This window comes from Ixodes scapularis, unplaced genomic scaffold, assembly GCF_016920785.2.
Source record: "Ixodes scapularis isolate PalLabHiFi unplaced genomic scaffold, ASM1692078v2 PGA_scaffold8__174_contigs__length_109621045, whole genome shotgun sequence".
Lineage (NCBI taxonomy): Eukaryota > Metazoa > Arthropoda > Arachnida > Ixodida > Ixodidae > Ixodes > Ixodes scapularis.
This window is the reverse complement of record NW_024609883.1, coordinates 2158380-2174082: the sequence shown is the minus strand read 5'-3', so window position 1 is coordinate 2174082 and position 15703 is coordinate 2158380. Positions and strand designations below refer to the sequence as shown.

Here is a 15703-nt window from a genome sequence, read left to right as displayed (position 1 = left end):
AGCGCTGTAGTGGACTTTCTCTTAACTATATTCAGTTTTAGTATAGCGTTGCTGGCTCTTACCTAGGCAATACGCAATAATGTAGCGTGCTCTAAACACACCTGCTCGGACCGAATTTAGTTGTGCGTTACGTTTACGAGTGAACAACCAGCATGAACTTGCTTAAATTCGCCTGAGCCGTAGAATTCCGCGTGCTCATAAAGCCACCATGCTCCTCACAAAAAAAGAAAAAAAAAAAAAAAACTAAAATGTTAACGTGGGAAATCATTTCATTTCAAATTAAACCAAGCCGCAATTGCCTCGTCAAGGGAGCTTTTCTACAGGGTACAGAGTACGAGTGCGTAGCCAAACTCGATCACAGAGTTTCTGTTTATGTTCATGTTGTATTTTTTTTTTGTTTCATGACTTCTTTCTGTAATGCTTCGGCCTTGCGAGTAAATAAATGAAATGAAGTCGTCCCACGGAAACGGCACCTTTCATCAATGCTGTCCCGGAATGAAATCCATGACCTACTGATGTCCAGTGCACAGCAACCACTTTGGCGATTCCTTGAAGTTCGTCCGTCGGCGATGAACTGCGCGAATAGGTTTAGCGTTGAGCAGATTGCAGCGTTTACGCACATCGCGAGCGGTGAACATATTCACTGTGCACTCCTTCAGCTGCACGGCGATCTGATTCGACCGCGGTAGGTCCCGGAATGAATTGCCGAGCTGGACACCACACAATTTCCCGTAACCCTGTACTTCCCGAATACCCTGTCGCCCTTGCTGCGCCAGTCGAGGTAACTGCCATCTTGAAACTGCTGCTCTCGTTGGGCCTGAGATCTCTCGATAGCTTCCCGCAAAGCGCGCTAGCCGCCAACGCAAGATCCCCAGCATTGAGTGCGTACGCAATACGCTAGCTCTTGTATTGCGTTCTGCGCATCCGTGCTCACGACCCGCAATTTCCTTGCGTACGCAAAGCTCTAGAGTACGGTCCACTAGTACTCTGTAATATCGCTGGCCGTGAACTGCCAGCGTGTTGCGGTCGCTACGCGTTCGCGGCCTTTCATTTAATTTAAAGAGCACCCGCCTCTGACGCTGCGAACATGTTGCGTCTACACTACGATGAAACTCGAGATGAGAAATGAAAACAAAAACGGTCAAGGCAAACGCAGCTGGGGGTTTATTGACCACAACGCGTGAGTGGATACACATTAAAAGGTTAAAATACGCGAACAAACAGGACGAAAAAAGACACACGTACGACACGGACAGGCGCCAACTTCCAACTGATTTATTGAAACACGAATCATCGTCAAACTCAATCTCAATCGCCTAAACACATGTAAGTGATAAAAAATTCTTATCGCTCATTACATACATGCTTCAAGAAACGCAATTTCTTTGGTTAACAGACAAAGAGATGGCATGCTTAGGCAACTGTCAACCGCTTTGTGTATACGGATGCTAAAATACAAATACACAAATCTGTATACACAAAGCGGCTGACAGATGCGTACGCATGCCATCCCTTTATCTGTTAACCAAAGAAATGGCGTTTCTTGAAGTATGTGTGTAATGAGCGATAAGAATTTTTTTATCAGTTGCATGCATTGTTAGAAAATTCCATCAATCTACGTGGAAAAACCAAATAGAACATGTCCCGTTTTCTGGCAATGCATCTAATGTGCTGTTTGCGTTCAAAAACTGGAACTGTACCATATGCATTGACACCTGCTACTTAGGCAATAAGCATGAGCTGATCCGAATCAATAAAAAGAGCCTTACAAGGTTACAATTTATAGCCGGTTCAACTGGTATACAGAAATTTAACACGTCCAGAAGTTCCTAAAACCCAGCAATTTTTATGGAACTCTATCAGACCGCGGAAGTACAGCGCCCGTGAGCCGTGGTTCGCCGCGCGCAGGAAGATATCTCTCTCTCGCGCATGCGCATTGCGCTGGCGTCTGGCGCGGAACCGCGGAATAGGCCCGCTGCTGGACTTCGGAATCCGAGCTCGACGTAGCTATCGCGTGTCAGCGGCGTTGACGGCCTTGTTTTCTAAGGTAAGTAAGTAAACGTTAAGTTGTTCCGAACGCAGTGTTAGCTTGCTCTCTCTAAACGTGTCGTATATTCCAAGTTCGGGACGCCCAGCGTGTAGCGTCTCGCCTTCCCATGCGCATAGAGCTAGCCTTGTATAGGCCACAGCTAAGTGCGCGACTGCTTAGCGCGAGCTAATAACGAGCTACCACAATTCATTTGCAACGTGCATCCGGCACCATCAAGATTGCCGGTCCTAGCAATGCGAGCTCGTTTTGAGCACGACCACTGAAGCAGGCGATGGAGCCGACGATGTAGCAGACGATGGTGCTCATCCGGGCTACCTATAGTCGGTTACAGGTTAAGAAAAAAGCTGGAGCTCCGCCCACAAGCGTAAAGCGCCGCTTGAAATGCCTACGCCGTCAAAGAAAATAGCTCCCTAGCAACGCCGTTTTATCCCTCTCAAAGAAACGTCTTCTAGGCCAATACATAAATAATTTAGTTTATTCACGATACTTAAAGAAGTTGAGATACGTTATTGTCCACGCACGGGTTCAGTATTAATGGACAGGGGTCATGTCTAATGTTCCGCCTTCTAACTGACTTCCTGTCTAAATAGCTGTCTGAACTTCTGTCTTCCAGTGGTTTCGGTTTCGGTAGTCGAGAACCAGACTTTTTTGAAAAACAAAAAAAAAAAGAAAGGACATTATTATTTCGTAACTAATGCAAATTACCTTATTTTTCTTAGTTTTATATACTTTATAGATGAATAGTGTATGTTTAGTTGATTTGTTGAATAGAAAATCTTTTGCATTTCCGGTTTCGACGAATTCGCGATTTGGAAAGTCGTTCTCCGGTTGTGTGTTCCACATGTTTTCCGTCATGGATCCCAACGAGGAAGCTGCGGAAAGTGATTCTTCGGATTCTTCTTGGTCGAGAGACCTACCGTCTACGCCAAAACGCTGGTTCAAGAAGCACAAGAGCGGCCACATCTTGAACAGCGGCCAACGAGAGCTCCTTCTGATCATGTACGTTCGGATGCGGCATACGGAGCCCGACCTCGACGTGATTGAGGCCTGCAAGGCAGTCAGCAAACTGGCAGGTGTCAGCGTGTCCAGTGTGCTTGCAATCAAGAAGGAGGCAAGTGCGAATGATGGGCAACTCGCGTCACCCTCTCGGAAGCGCCCAACAAATGCAGGCAAGAAGCGGCGTACTGTCAAGTACGGTGACCTCGTGCTGTGTGCCTTAAGATCGTGTGTGCATCGGTTTTTTCGCAGGAACGAGATGCCCACGGTTGAAAAGATAGCAGCCGAGTTCCGCACAAGCCCAGAACTCCCCTCGCTGCAGGCGTGGACCGTGCGTCGTCTCCTTCTTGACATCGGCTTCAGGCGAGAAAGGAGGGCTCGAAACTCGCTCATGGTCGAGCGAGACGATATCGTCGCTTGGCAGCAGACGTACTTGCGGGACATCACGCGTCACAGGCAAGAGGGTCGCCAGATTTTTTACCTCGACGAGACGTGGGTGACGGCCGGGCACACTGCCTCGACGGTGTGGGTGGACAGCGCTGTGACCTCGTCCCACGACGCCTTCATGAGAGGTCTCACAACGGGCCTGAAGCAGCCGTCGGGGAAGGGCCAGCGCCTCGTCGTTACGCATATCGGCAGCGAAGATGGATTTGTCCCTGGGTGCCTGGACGTCTTCCGCGGCAAAAAAACCGGCGACTACCACGAGGAACTGGACGGCCCTTGGTTCGAAAAGTGGTTCGACGATGTCCTCCAAAAACTGCCGACGGGGAGTGTCATCGTAACGGACAATGCCCCGTACCATTCCCGGCGGTTAGAGGCGGTGCCAACGACCAGTTCCCGGAAGGAGCTCATCCAGGGCTGGCTCACGTCGAAAGGTATTGCTTGGGACGCCAAGATGCTGAAGAGGCAGCTCCTTGAGATCGTGTCGTCGGTCAAGCCGCAGTACGTGAAGTACCGTGTGGACACTGCTGCAGAAAGGGCTGGTTGCACAGTGGTCAGGCTTCCACCCTACCACTGTGAGTTCAACCCAATTGAACTCATCTGGGCACAGATCAAGAATCGTGTCGCAGCCCGAAACACAATGTTCAAGATTGGCGACGTTGAGAGACTCCTCAAAGAAGAAGCTGAGCAGGTCACGGCTAGTAACTGGTGCAACGCTGTGAGGCATGTCGTCGAAGTGGAAGAAAGCTTCAAACAAGGAGGAACGACACGTGCTCACATCGAGCCAATCGTCATCGCTCTTAATGAAGGTGACACTTCTTCTGAGAGTGACATGTCCAGTGTGGGGCCCCTCGACGACCCGTGATGTCAACATCAAGGGGGATCAACCCTAAAAACAAAACGGTCCTTTTAAAGGGACCATGGAATGATTTTAAAATCGAATTTCATCCACCGCACGTCGTAAAAGGTGTGAAAAGAAACACAAAAACACAAAACTAGGGAGCCAAAAAAAATTAGTTGCTATAGAACTTTTAAAAGAAAACTGGACTCTTTTGCGCCTTCCTTCCTTCGCCTGTTCACTACGATGCATCCGCGGAAATGGAGCACGTCAGCCAAATCCAGGTCGCCTATTGGGTAAGAGCCTACCTCACCAGCACCGCGATCGTAAACAATAAATAGCCGGCGAATGTTTCCTAAAAGCTTTGTTAAATAATATTCAGATCCACATTTTGTAGCATAATTAGAGATGTGTGGCGAAAATTGCCAAATTTGATAATGCTGAGAGCCAAGCGCCATCTATCGTGTGGTAAACGAAGCAACCACTACGCGTGCGCAGTAGGGCAGAGCCGAGTTCAGAACGGTTATTTCCTTTGGTTTCCTTTTTCTCAGAACTCTGACTGACTCAACGTTTATTTTTCTACGTCTTCATCTCGCGCGTGCCGACCTCAAGCAGCAAGAAAAAAATGTACTTAAAACAGACCACGACGAACAAGAACGCTGGATCCACAGACACCCGAGAAGAACAACAGCCGCGAATCCCGCTCCTACGAAGCTCTCAGGATATAGGCCTAGCAGGCACTCCGACTCGGCGCAGCGTTGCTTCGTCGTAAGACCGTCTGTCTGCCTACGACCGGCTGGCGCGCTGAATGGAATATGCCCGCGCTACCCTTGTGGACCCTTCCCGTATTATAGTTTGATCGCTGACCTCAATTTTAGGTTAAGAGGTGAGGTCAATCTCTTCCCCTTGTTTTCCGAGGCGGGGTTGACGAACACTCGTCGAAAAGGGACCCTCGTCAATTCTCTCTTCTTGTTTTGTGTGATATAGAGCTGAAATAAACGCTGTATGGATTACCTTCGTAACACGGTATGTACACTTTGTTATTGGTATGCCATTTTTATTCTGACAGACTGCACGTCACTGTCGAGCTGTAACAGTTCGTGGGAGGTATACGCGCAATACCGGTCCAACCTTTCTTTGCCGAGTGTCGCGTCAGTATCGAGTTGCAATCGTAAAAGATCGGTCCCGAAGCGCTTACCAACAGCGCGAATACAGCACTTCCATCAAACGCGCGCGTCCGCTCCGAGTGTGAACAGGTATTTACGTGGCTCTTGCTGACACTCGTAGTTCAAACGTATCTTTTTTAACGTCGGCTCGCTCCTGCATCTCCGAGACCGCGAAAAACGCCGCGGCAATTTGTTTCCATCTACGTCGCTTTGCAAACGACTAACACTGGCCGCCTTTTACCAACAATGACAGTTGGGTTAACTTCTGGAGTCTTCACCGGAAGACTCGCTGCACTTCCCAACAGGCATAACGGCGTATGGGACTAGTCCCATGCTGTCGCTGTAGCGCAACATATCTCGTTGAATTTCGCTCAGCTGCGATGCGGCGATGAGAAGCGCCGATTCAGAAAATACGTCGGTGACATCGGCGCAGTAAAACCTACCGGCACACCCCAACTCGTCGCCGCTAACGCTCCCATCTCCAACTGCCGAGAGAACTTCCGGTTCCGGAAGCAGCGTACGTCACGGCTTGTTTTGCGGTCAAGAAAAAGTCGATATTTCATTATTTTTTGTGTAGAAGTTAATAAACCGAGACGAAAACGGATGCCTGTTCGGCATTCAGTGAACATTGACGGTTTAATGTAAATGTTATCTGGAAAAAGTAAAAAAGTCATTTCATGGTCCCTTTAAGGATCACTCATATGCTGTAAAATCGGATGCGTGTCGTACACGTCTTCCGTGTCTCATGTTGTTGACGTGATGTTGTGCTTCATTACCTCATTGCACTGGTCAAGGCTTTTTAAGGTCTTTAAGGTCTGCCTTACATATTCCACTGGGCCGTAAGTGAGCAGCATAGAGTTTCCAATCCCTCAGCACTGTTCCACTTCCTCGAATCGGCTGGCCCAAAGGCTTAGAAGGTGCAACTCAGAGCTTGGAGTTCCTCCATGCACCTCGACCAACTGGGTCACCGCCTGTGGTAAGCGCAGTTAGAACGGAAACGGAGAGTCCGTATTGATATCTGTATGGATATCACCCCAACTCACAAATTGCGCGGTGCAATAGGGAGGCTGAGCTTACAGGGCTTGCCTACAACCTCAGTCTCCTACTATCATGCCGAGTTTTATGGTTTACATTCTCGTAATGCCGAGCATTACGAGAACAGCGACTCGTGTTAGAAATGGGAAGAGCTAACTTTCACTTGCCAAGATTCGCGCTATTTAACAAGCTTTGCACTTTGTCTGTTTACTTCTATAGCTCGTTTCTTTTAGTACTGTTAATGTTTTATAGCTCTCTCGGATGAGCGTTAACACAAAGAATGTCAGTTCAAACGACACCGGGAAAAGGTAGGTATCGTGCATACCACTGGTTTTATCCGCCCTACATGCAATCGAAGGTGCAAAGGAGGCCGCTATAGCAATCGTCACTTACCATTTGATTGATAGCGACGAAAACTTGGCAGGAGTTGCACGGTTCACAACTGAGTGAATGACGCCGTACAACGTCGTTTCAGTAGTTGCACTTCGTTTATTTATCCACCGTTGCAAGCGAGGGCGCAGGCAATGCCTAGCAAAGGAACCCGGTGCTGGGGGTGCCGGCAGTTCACTCGTGCTGCTAATCTCGCTCATACATACTGTTGTTATCACTGGATGATGAGCGCTGCATTTTCATCTCACCCCACGGAGTCCACAGGGAAGAAAAACGGCGATACCGGCACTGTATTGACAGGCGACTCGAGGCAGGGAACGCAGACCTCCAACGAGAGGAAAAAAAGAAGACGACGTCAGACGAGCGGCCCAGCGATGCTAAGCCTTGCGTCCGCTTCGAACTTTCCGATGGCGATACCATCGCCGGATCATCACGTCGTCGCACAAAAGCTACTGCGAACGCAAGTCGTTACCGTTGAGACTTCGCGGCATGGCCTCGCGTTAGTAAAATACCGTGGCAAGACCAGCATATTCGCTGAAAAATGCTGGTGTCCTGTTGCTAGGTCCAGGCTGCCAAGTTGGAAGCTTTCGTCCGGAAAAAAATCAGGATTGGGCCGCAGAGGCCGTGACGTCACGAGGACGCTCGGGCGCGATTGGCGGTAAGTTGACGGCGGATGAATACAATATCGATGTGCAGCTTTTTTCTTAACCTGTAACTGACTATAGGAGGCGCTGAGGGAACCTACTAGTGATGACGTTTAGAGGAGGAAACGCGCACGCCTTGTGTTCTAGGTGGTATTGGCTATACGCACGACGCGAAACTCGTTTAAAACGAATGGTTACGAGTTTCGCAAGCGGTGGCGTAGTTCAGTGGTTAGATGTCTGCTTGATTCTCAGCGGACCCTATATATAGTTCGATCCCCCGTGTGAGCTTAAATTTTTTTTTCTTTTCTTTTTTTACATTTTGTTTTGTCGAGCATTTGGCGATAGTATTTACATTTCCCATTTACAATAAACACTAAAAAAAGAAAACGAATGTCATCATTGAAATTCGGCTTAACTAAATGGTATGGGACTCCTTTTTTGGTGGTGCAATCGAGGACAGCGGGGCGTGGGTTGCCGGTGGATGCCGCGGTAAATAGTTTTGTACTTAGCAGCCGCCAGGGATGGGCAGTATTTCAAATAGAAGTATTTGAAATACGTATTTCAAATACTTTGTGTATTTTGCATGTGTATTGAATTATAACTTGGGTAATGTATTTGACGATTGTATTTAAATACTAAAACGTGGGCATTTCAAATACAATTGTAATTGAAGGGGTCATGAAACGATTTTCCTACTTCTTCCTCCTTAGCTTTAATCCTCAACTCAAATTCGAATTGTGAAATCACGTGGTCGTGACATTCCTTTGGCACCGGTGCGATGACTCCTAGCTTCCACCGTGCTTTTTATGCACACCATAGAACTTGTCATTCCCCAGTGACGATAAGTTCCGTCAGGGCACTCATTGGCCACGAACGCGAATCCAAATATCCGTCGACGGATTGATTGTTGACGAGCGCATACGTCCGAGTGACGCAGTTCTCGTGTCCAATGCGTGAGCTGGGCTCTGCTGACGTCAGTTTGGCGCCGGTGACGCGCTTTTGGAACCGCGGATGTATCATAGTGAAAAGGAGAAGAGCTTTCGAAGGCAAGAAGGTACAAAATAGTCCGCTATATTTTCAAATGTTCGTACCGAAAAGCTGGCCTTTGACTTTCTAGCCTCTTTCTTTTGGCCAACTAAACGATATCCGATTAGTAAAGTCCCAATTTAAAATCATTCATCCCAACCCAAAATTTGTTTCATGGCCCCTTTAAATACAATATCGTGGGCGAAAATATATCCCTCAAATTTATTGTCACGACAATTCTTGTTTTTATGCTTGTGGTTGTAAGATATTGTCTCCATCCTTTATTCGGCCATGGGATTTTTCCTTTTTCTCCTCTGGCTTTATTTTAAAGGCGCTGCCCAGAGCAGGAAGGAAACTACGTTCTGCACTGAATGCAGTGTCTCTCAGTCAAGCGCAAGCGTTGAATGCTTTGCGATTACGGTGCTAGTCCAGGGCAAGAATAGTGACGAATCGACGGTCACAGGCAGACTGGCTAAATAAGTGTCTGTGACAACTTTTGATGCTTTGCAGCCTGATTTCCAATCATATTTTTGCCTGGAACATTCTAAATGCGCGGTCGTCCAGGTTTTCATAACAAATTCTTTAGGTAGTGCTGCGCGTCTTGGTCGTCTCGGTCTTTGTTGGTCTATAGCAAAATGTAATCGACAAAAAAGCTGATTGAAGCTCTGTACTTTTTCACGTATTACGTCCAAGCTGATCACATCTTTTTTTTTTATGATTATATTTCTGTTACGTTACTAGAGCCTCGCACACTAACTCCCGAATGTACAATGCAAAAATAAAATGAGGCACCTAGAAACCCGTTGCAGGTGCCCTGAAGTTGCTGACGCAAATTTTGAGGAATGTATTTGGAAAAGTATTTGGAGGAAACCAAATATGTTTGGTTGTATTTGTATTTTTTACTTAAATGCTTTTTTCGAAAATGTAATTAAATTTGTAATAATTACATTTTGACGAAGTATTTTGTATTTCGATACATATTTGCATGTCTTTTGCCCATCCCTGGCAGCCGCACACTGTCGCCGCTTCGCGGCGTGAACGCAGGCCGTGGGGGGGGGGGGGGGGGGGGCGAGGGGGGGGGGGAGGAGGATGAGGATGATGATGATGATTATGATTATGATGATGATGATGATGATGATGATGATGATTAACGAGCTCCCCGGGGATACACGCGCCGTCCCAAAAGGGTTACCCAAATGGCATGACCTCTGCGCGTCATGCGTACAGCCATTTCCGGTCAAGTTACACGACGTATGGCATATAGGCTCCTTGCATTGACGTCACATCGCACACATTTGCACACCAAGTAAAAGGAGGAGAGGGAAGCTGCTTTTGTAAGAATTTTGAGTGACGGGTTAATCTTCTATAATCTTCTGGGAGGAGAATAGCGACGCCTGTGCAAATCCGGAAGGCACAAAGGAGGGTCCTGATAAGAGGGGAGCTCCTTCTCCCCCTCTTCTCTGGAGGGTATCGGAAATGACGTCATGTGCAAGGAGCCTATAGCTTTACTCTACTTTAAATGCATCTGAAAGCATGGTGGAGCACTGGTTTCCTCTGCTACTTGACCGTGTGGTTAATCTTGGCAGCTTGCTGAACATGCGGTCAAATAAAGGTGGTGTCTGCTTGATGCAGAGAAATAATGCAGACTTTTGCTTCTTAGGGATAGTAACGGATTATCGTCCAATATTTTTAGTTTCCGAGTGAGCTTATCCACGCTAAGCCAGTAATCAGTCATCGTCTTGTTAACACTCGTGTGCGTGTTGCGGATGCTCCGTAGCTCCGGGTGATCTGTGTACTAAATGGAGGCCATTTTATCGGGACTGATATGCCCGAAATAACTTGAGCTTCTAATGAATGTACACACTTCGAAGCTACCCCTGTCGTGTTGAAACCTCTATTGGAAATAGTGGTATTCACTGGACGCCACATCGGAGCTCTCTGAACGCTGCGCATTCTCAAAGTGAACTCCCGCTTATAGCCTGAGAAGGACACTCTTTTTATGTAGAGTAATGCTGCACGCACGACGTCGTGCAGCTCTACCGTAAGTTGCTATACGCGCGTTAACGTTCATTGATTGGACGACCCAAAACCTGGTCATAGTGGCAGAGCTTTGTTCTGCCAATAAAAAAAACAAAGAAGAGCCCTCAAACAATTATTTCGGCCCATCATCACCTTACCAGCCTCGCAATTCACGATCGTGCTCGTGAATATGCGACCAGACTTGCACATTGTGCATCCAGCCTCGCACATTCACAAGCATGCTCGTAAATGTGCGAGGCTGGTTACCGCAAAATAAAGAGTATGCCCCCCCCCCCCCCCCCTCGTGTAAGCGCCCCATCTTATTTTATGAAACTTGAATATTTTATAGTCGCTATCTTGAATGTTGTTCCCGAACAACATTCCCAACAACATTCGGAAAAAGGTATGCTTATAGAGCAGCACATTAACGTTAGGGTTTGTGTTCGTTTGGCACGTTCAACAGCAGCCTGGAACATGTTGAAGCATGTTTTTGTTCATACTTTACACTAAGAAAGGCAAAGGCCTGCTGTTAATGTGCTGCTTTCTACACATCCTTATTTACAATTCGCTTGGAAATGTTCCTTGCTCAGATTAATTGGAGGTGCTGCAGTAACTGCGTGACCTGCTCGGGAGGACCATTCCTCTGTAAATTATATTGACTATGTTGCAATATAATGTGAGTCAACATGAATCTGGTACAGTCATGTCTCGTTAATATGGACCCCGTTAATCGGGACACCCCGCAATATGGACGAAATTTTCGGCGACCGGACTCCCGCCATGCAATTCTGTCCCGTTAATACAGAAACCCGCAGTCCGGACTATGGACGGCTATTTTGGGGACGAAACGGGAAAATACAGGCATTTTTGTCTCGTTAATATGGACACGTATAATATGGACACGAAAAAAAATATTAGTGACCCCAGTGTGTACTACTCGGAATTCACCATTGCCTTTTTGCTCCCCGCCTGGTTACTTTGAAGGCGAGTCCACATACCCGACAGAAGACAAGGTTAGTGAATCGTAGAGGTCACAGTTTGTACCCGGAATTCACTATTGTCCTCCGCCCTTGAGATAAGAGCTGCGCGCCTGAAGGTGGTCGTTTTTTTTTTTTTTTTTTGTTTCTTGTCTTTCAAGCTTAAACGTATGCCATCTCCTTCCGGGTTGGCATACGTGATGAATCACATTCGTTGTGCATAAGAGGCAAGAGGCAAGGCTGGACGCTTCTCCGGTCATTTCGGAGGTGGAGACGGTGACAGGTGTTAAGCGTAAACGGACAGAGCTTTCTGCTCAGCTGAAAAAGGAGATATGCAAATTCAAAATTGAAACGCCTTCAGCGTCTGTTCAGGACGTGAAAGAGTGGAGTGGAAAAAACCTTGGCGTTGATCTCGGAAAATCGACAGTCCACGCAATTCTAAAAGAATCAAAGAAATGGATGAGCGTTCCCACAGCCAGCTCCAGTTCCTGCCGGCAGCGACCCCCAAAGTTTGAGAAGTTGGAGGAGGCCGTCAACATCTGGTTTGCGGAAATGCGCTCCAGAGGGGCCGCCGTCAGCGACGAGATGCTGCAAGAAAAGGCGAAGGAGTTCGGCACAACGATGGGTAAGTCAGTTCTGAGCGTATCTTTTTAAGCACTGAGTTTGAAAATGTTTTCTCAAAATGTTACGCATTCCTTTCCAAAAATGTTGTTTCTTCTAATGATTTTTCTAGTTGCTCGTTCTTGTGCAATTACGCATCTACGTTAAAATAACTGTTCTCTCTTCAGTGGTTTTATTTTAATGTCTGCAATCTTCACGTCTTTATGCAGACATTCATGACCTGAACTACTCAAGGGGTTGGCTCAGCAGGTTTAAGAGAAGGCATGGAATTTCAAGCCACCGTATTCATGGAGAGAGTGGAAGCGTGGATACAGCCGCCGTTGCCAGTGCTCGGAAACAGCTTGCGGAATTTCTTGCTCAGTATTCTCCAGATGATATTTACAACTTCGACGAGACTGGCTTTTTTTACAAGTTGGGCCCATCTTCGACTCTGGCATCCGAACCTGTGGCTGGAAACAAGCGAAGCAAAGAGAGAATCACGGTGGGATTTTTGTGCAACGCAAGCGGCACCCACAAGTGGAAGCCCATTGTCGTGGCAAAAGCGGAGCGACCACGATGTTTTGGAAAAACATTTGACCCGAACATGTATTGCTCTTACAATTGCAACAAGAAAGCATGGATGACAGGAAAGATATTTGAAATCTTCTTGGCGAAATTCGACCGCTTCTTGAAGGCTGAGAAGAGGAGGGCTGTTTTGTTGGTTGATAACGCATCATGCCATTCTGTTCGTGCGGACTATGAAAACCTTACCTTGAAGTTCTTTCCACCCAACATGACTGCCAAAATACAGCCCTTGGACGCAGGAATTATTCGCGCGGTTAAGGCACACTACAGAGGTGAACTTGTGCGGCACTACATCGCTTGCGCGGAAGACAACAAACCGCAAACTATTGACTTGAGGTGGTGCCTTCAAAAGCTGAAGAGGGCGTGGGACGCAGTGAGGCCTCAAACCATTGTGAACTGCTGGCGTCACGCAGGTATTCTTGTTAACAACTCTGCTATGGAGGTGGAGGATCCGATGGATGAACTTCCGCTCGCGGCCCTTCGTGAAGCTCTTCGACAACTCGGGGAGAAAAACCCAGATGAAGAGGCATCGGCATTCTTGGATATAGACGAAGAGACTAACAGCTGGGAGCTTATGAGCGACGAGCAGATCATGGAGCTTGTCGGTGAATCCGCTCAACAGGGCCATCAACTTGTCGAAAACTTTGCGCCGACAGAAACAGACGATGAAGAAGAGAGACCAACCGTTACTCGATGTGAAGCTCGCCGTGGCTTGGAGACAGCAATCGCCTACCTTGAGCAGGAGGGGGACGGAGAACGTGCACTTCAAGTGGCCAAAGTGCCACTTGGCTTTTTGGACACTAAAGTGGGATCGAAAGCGTCAGTGCAAACTCATATCTCCTCGTTCTTTGCGAAATAAACATTGTTTTTTTTTAACAATTATTACCTAATGTTTGTGTTTTTGACCTTGATTCGTTATTATGGACGATTCACATTATGGACGATTTTTCTGGGGAACGGAGGCGTCCATATTAACGAGACATGACTGTATTCCGATATATTATCATATAAAACCAATACTATAGTATTGGTTCTATAGGTCATAAGATGCGTCGTAGGATGCATACGCTCTATAGAGCGTATGCACCCTACGACGCATGCGACCTCTATTTTAACCAGTCTTAATATCACTAGGCTGCAAATGCAGGAGCCTTTGTTCTGCAGGCGCGCATAAATATACTTTTGACCGGGCTATGCTTATCAGTTAGAATTAGTATTATAAACAAAGACATGAAATTTCAGCATTCTAATAATAACCGCAATATTCTGCTTAAGCACTTCAGGCAGACTTTTTTTGCAACATTGCATTGACGGGTACTGTGAATTCTTTTTTTAACTGAAGTATCTTGTACAACTTTATAGGCAGGCGAGCTGGTTAATATGGAGACATTCTACAACCCAAGACAGAGGCTACAAAGAAGGACAAACACACACGTCTCAATTGAGACATGCGTTTGTCTTTCTTTGTCGCCTCCATCTCGGGTTGTGGAAATGTCTTATCGTTGTGGGCTGACATGTGTCCAGTTATTAATGAGAACTGACGCCAGTGGGCTGAAACGTTTTTTTGTGAACAGTCTCAATCCGTCTTGATGGAAGGGTCAGACTTTAAGCTCGTAGTATGCGTACGGGCTATCCAAATTAAGGACGTTTGTCTCGGCTTCAAAGTATACTACAGACACGATTTAGAACTCGTCCGGATTGGATTACTAACCGGCACCGACACTGAAGTTGAAAAAGGAGCCAGGAACTCCTTAGCTTCTGTTATACATCTTCCTCTAAATATTCCAACCCATTATTTAAGTCCTCTTTCTTTCAGGCAAGTGGTGGGAATGAACCCAGAGGAGGGGTCCCGACAGACATCAAGAAAAGTTGCTCTTGTGCGTCCCAAGGTGCAAGGAGCCCTTCAAGAGCTCTCAAAGTTCAGGAAGAAGTGGGAAGAAAATTCGGCGCTTGTCTAAATTAATCTTCATTTTCTATTGTTAATAGATCTATTTGTTTTTCATAGGCCCAGATGGCCTATGAAACAAATTTTTGTTTCATAGGCCAGCATAATTTTTTTTTACATTTTTCTTTGGGAGACAATGCTCACTTTCATCTTTTTTTAAAGCCTAATAACATTGGCTCAGCTGCCCCAAAATATTTGTGGCACGATGTATTTTCTAGTCATTTAAGCGAAAAATAAATGTTAATACTTTTGAAGCAGCAAACTGTTCGCTCTTCTTCACAATGGGTTCGTTGCTATGGTTTGGAACCAACAGCATCAAGCGTGAACTTAGTTTCATGAGGATGTTTACAAATGTTTACCTGCCTTTATCCCCGTCACTGCATGTACAATGCTCCCTAAAATTGAAATAGCATGCGAAAACCTTCTCATAGCATTCCTGGCTGTTGAGTGTATATATGTCACAGATTCATTGTTCTGTTTTCAGGATAGTGCTCGCATTAGATACAACAGTTCAAATTTTTCATACAAGTTTGGGGAACATTTGCGCATTGCAGGTAATTATATGTTGCAAAGGCTTGCATCAAGTTGCGCCTTCAAACCGTCAGGACATCCCTGTTTTGCATGTCACCTATTAACCTTTTCAAGGAGAAGCTTGGCATGTGACATACAAAGCCCGGATGTACTCGTGATTAGCGGTAGTATGGTGCCTGGATCGCGTCTCCGACTGGTGTGTTTAGCGTCCTATCCCGCCCATACATCAAAAGTGGTCCCAATGTGACAACAAATGACGTCACAGAAGCCGGAGTGTCATGCTGTTGCCTGTCGCGATGCTGGCGGTTGGCCGTAGTAATGCTTGCGAAAAGCACGAGCGAACGCGAGTGTCGCTGTCGTCACGGCGTCCCAGACGTCCCAATTTCCGGCTGCTCTAGCTTCCGTGAACTGTCACAGTAGAGAGCGACCTGCAGCAGAACAGGCATCTGCCATATTCACC

General features: G+C 46.8%; 2 protein-coding genes across 2 annotated transcripts; both read left to right on the top strand.

Annotated features, from left to right (window-relative positions):
* Positions 1–3611: 3611 nt before the first annotated feature.
* Positions 3612–4352, top strand: LOC121833474. The gene has a single exon (XM_042286803.1). The coding sequence runs from the start codon at positions 3612–3614 to the stop codon at positions 4350–4352; it is 741 nt and encodes a 246-aa protein (XP_042142737.1).
* An 8434-nt stretch (positions 4353–12786) lies between these two features.
* On the top strand, positions 12787–13626 carry LOC120842890 (tigger transposable element-derived protein 4-like). The gene has a single exon (XM_040214096.1). The coding sequence runs from the start codon at positions 12787–12789 to the stop codon at positions 13624–13626; it is 840 nt and encodes a 279-aa protein (XP_040070030.1).
* The last annotated feature ends 2077 nt before the right edge of the window (positions 13627–15703 follow it).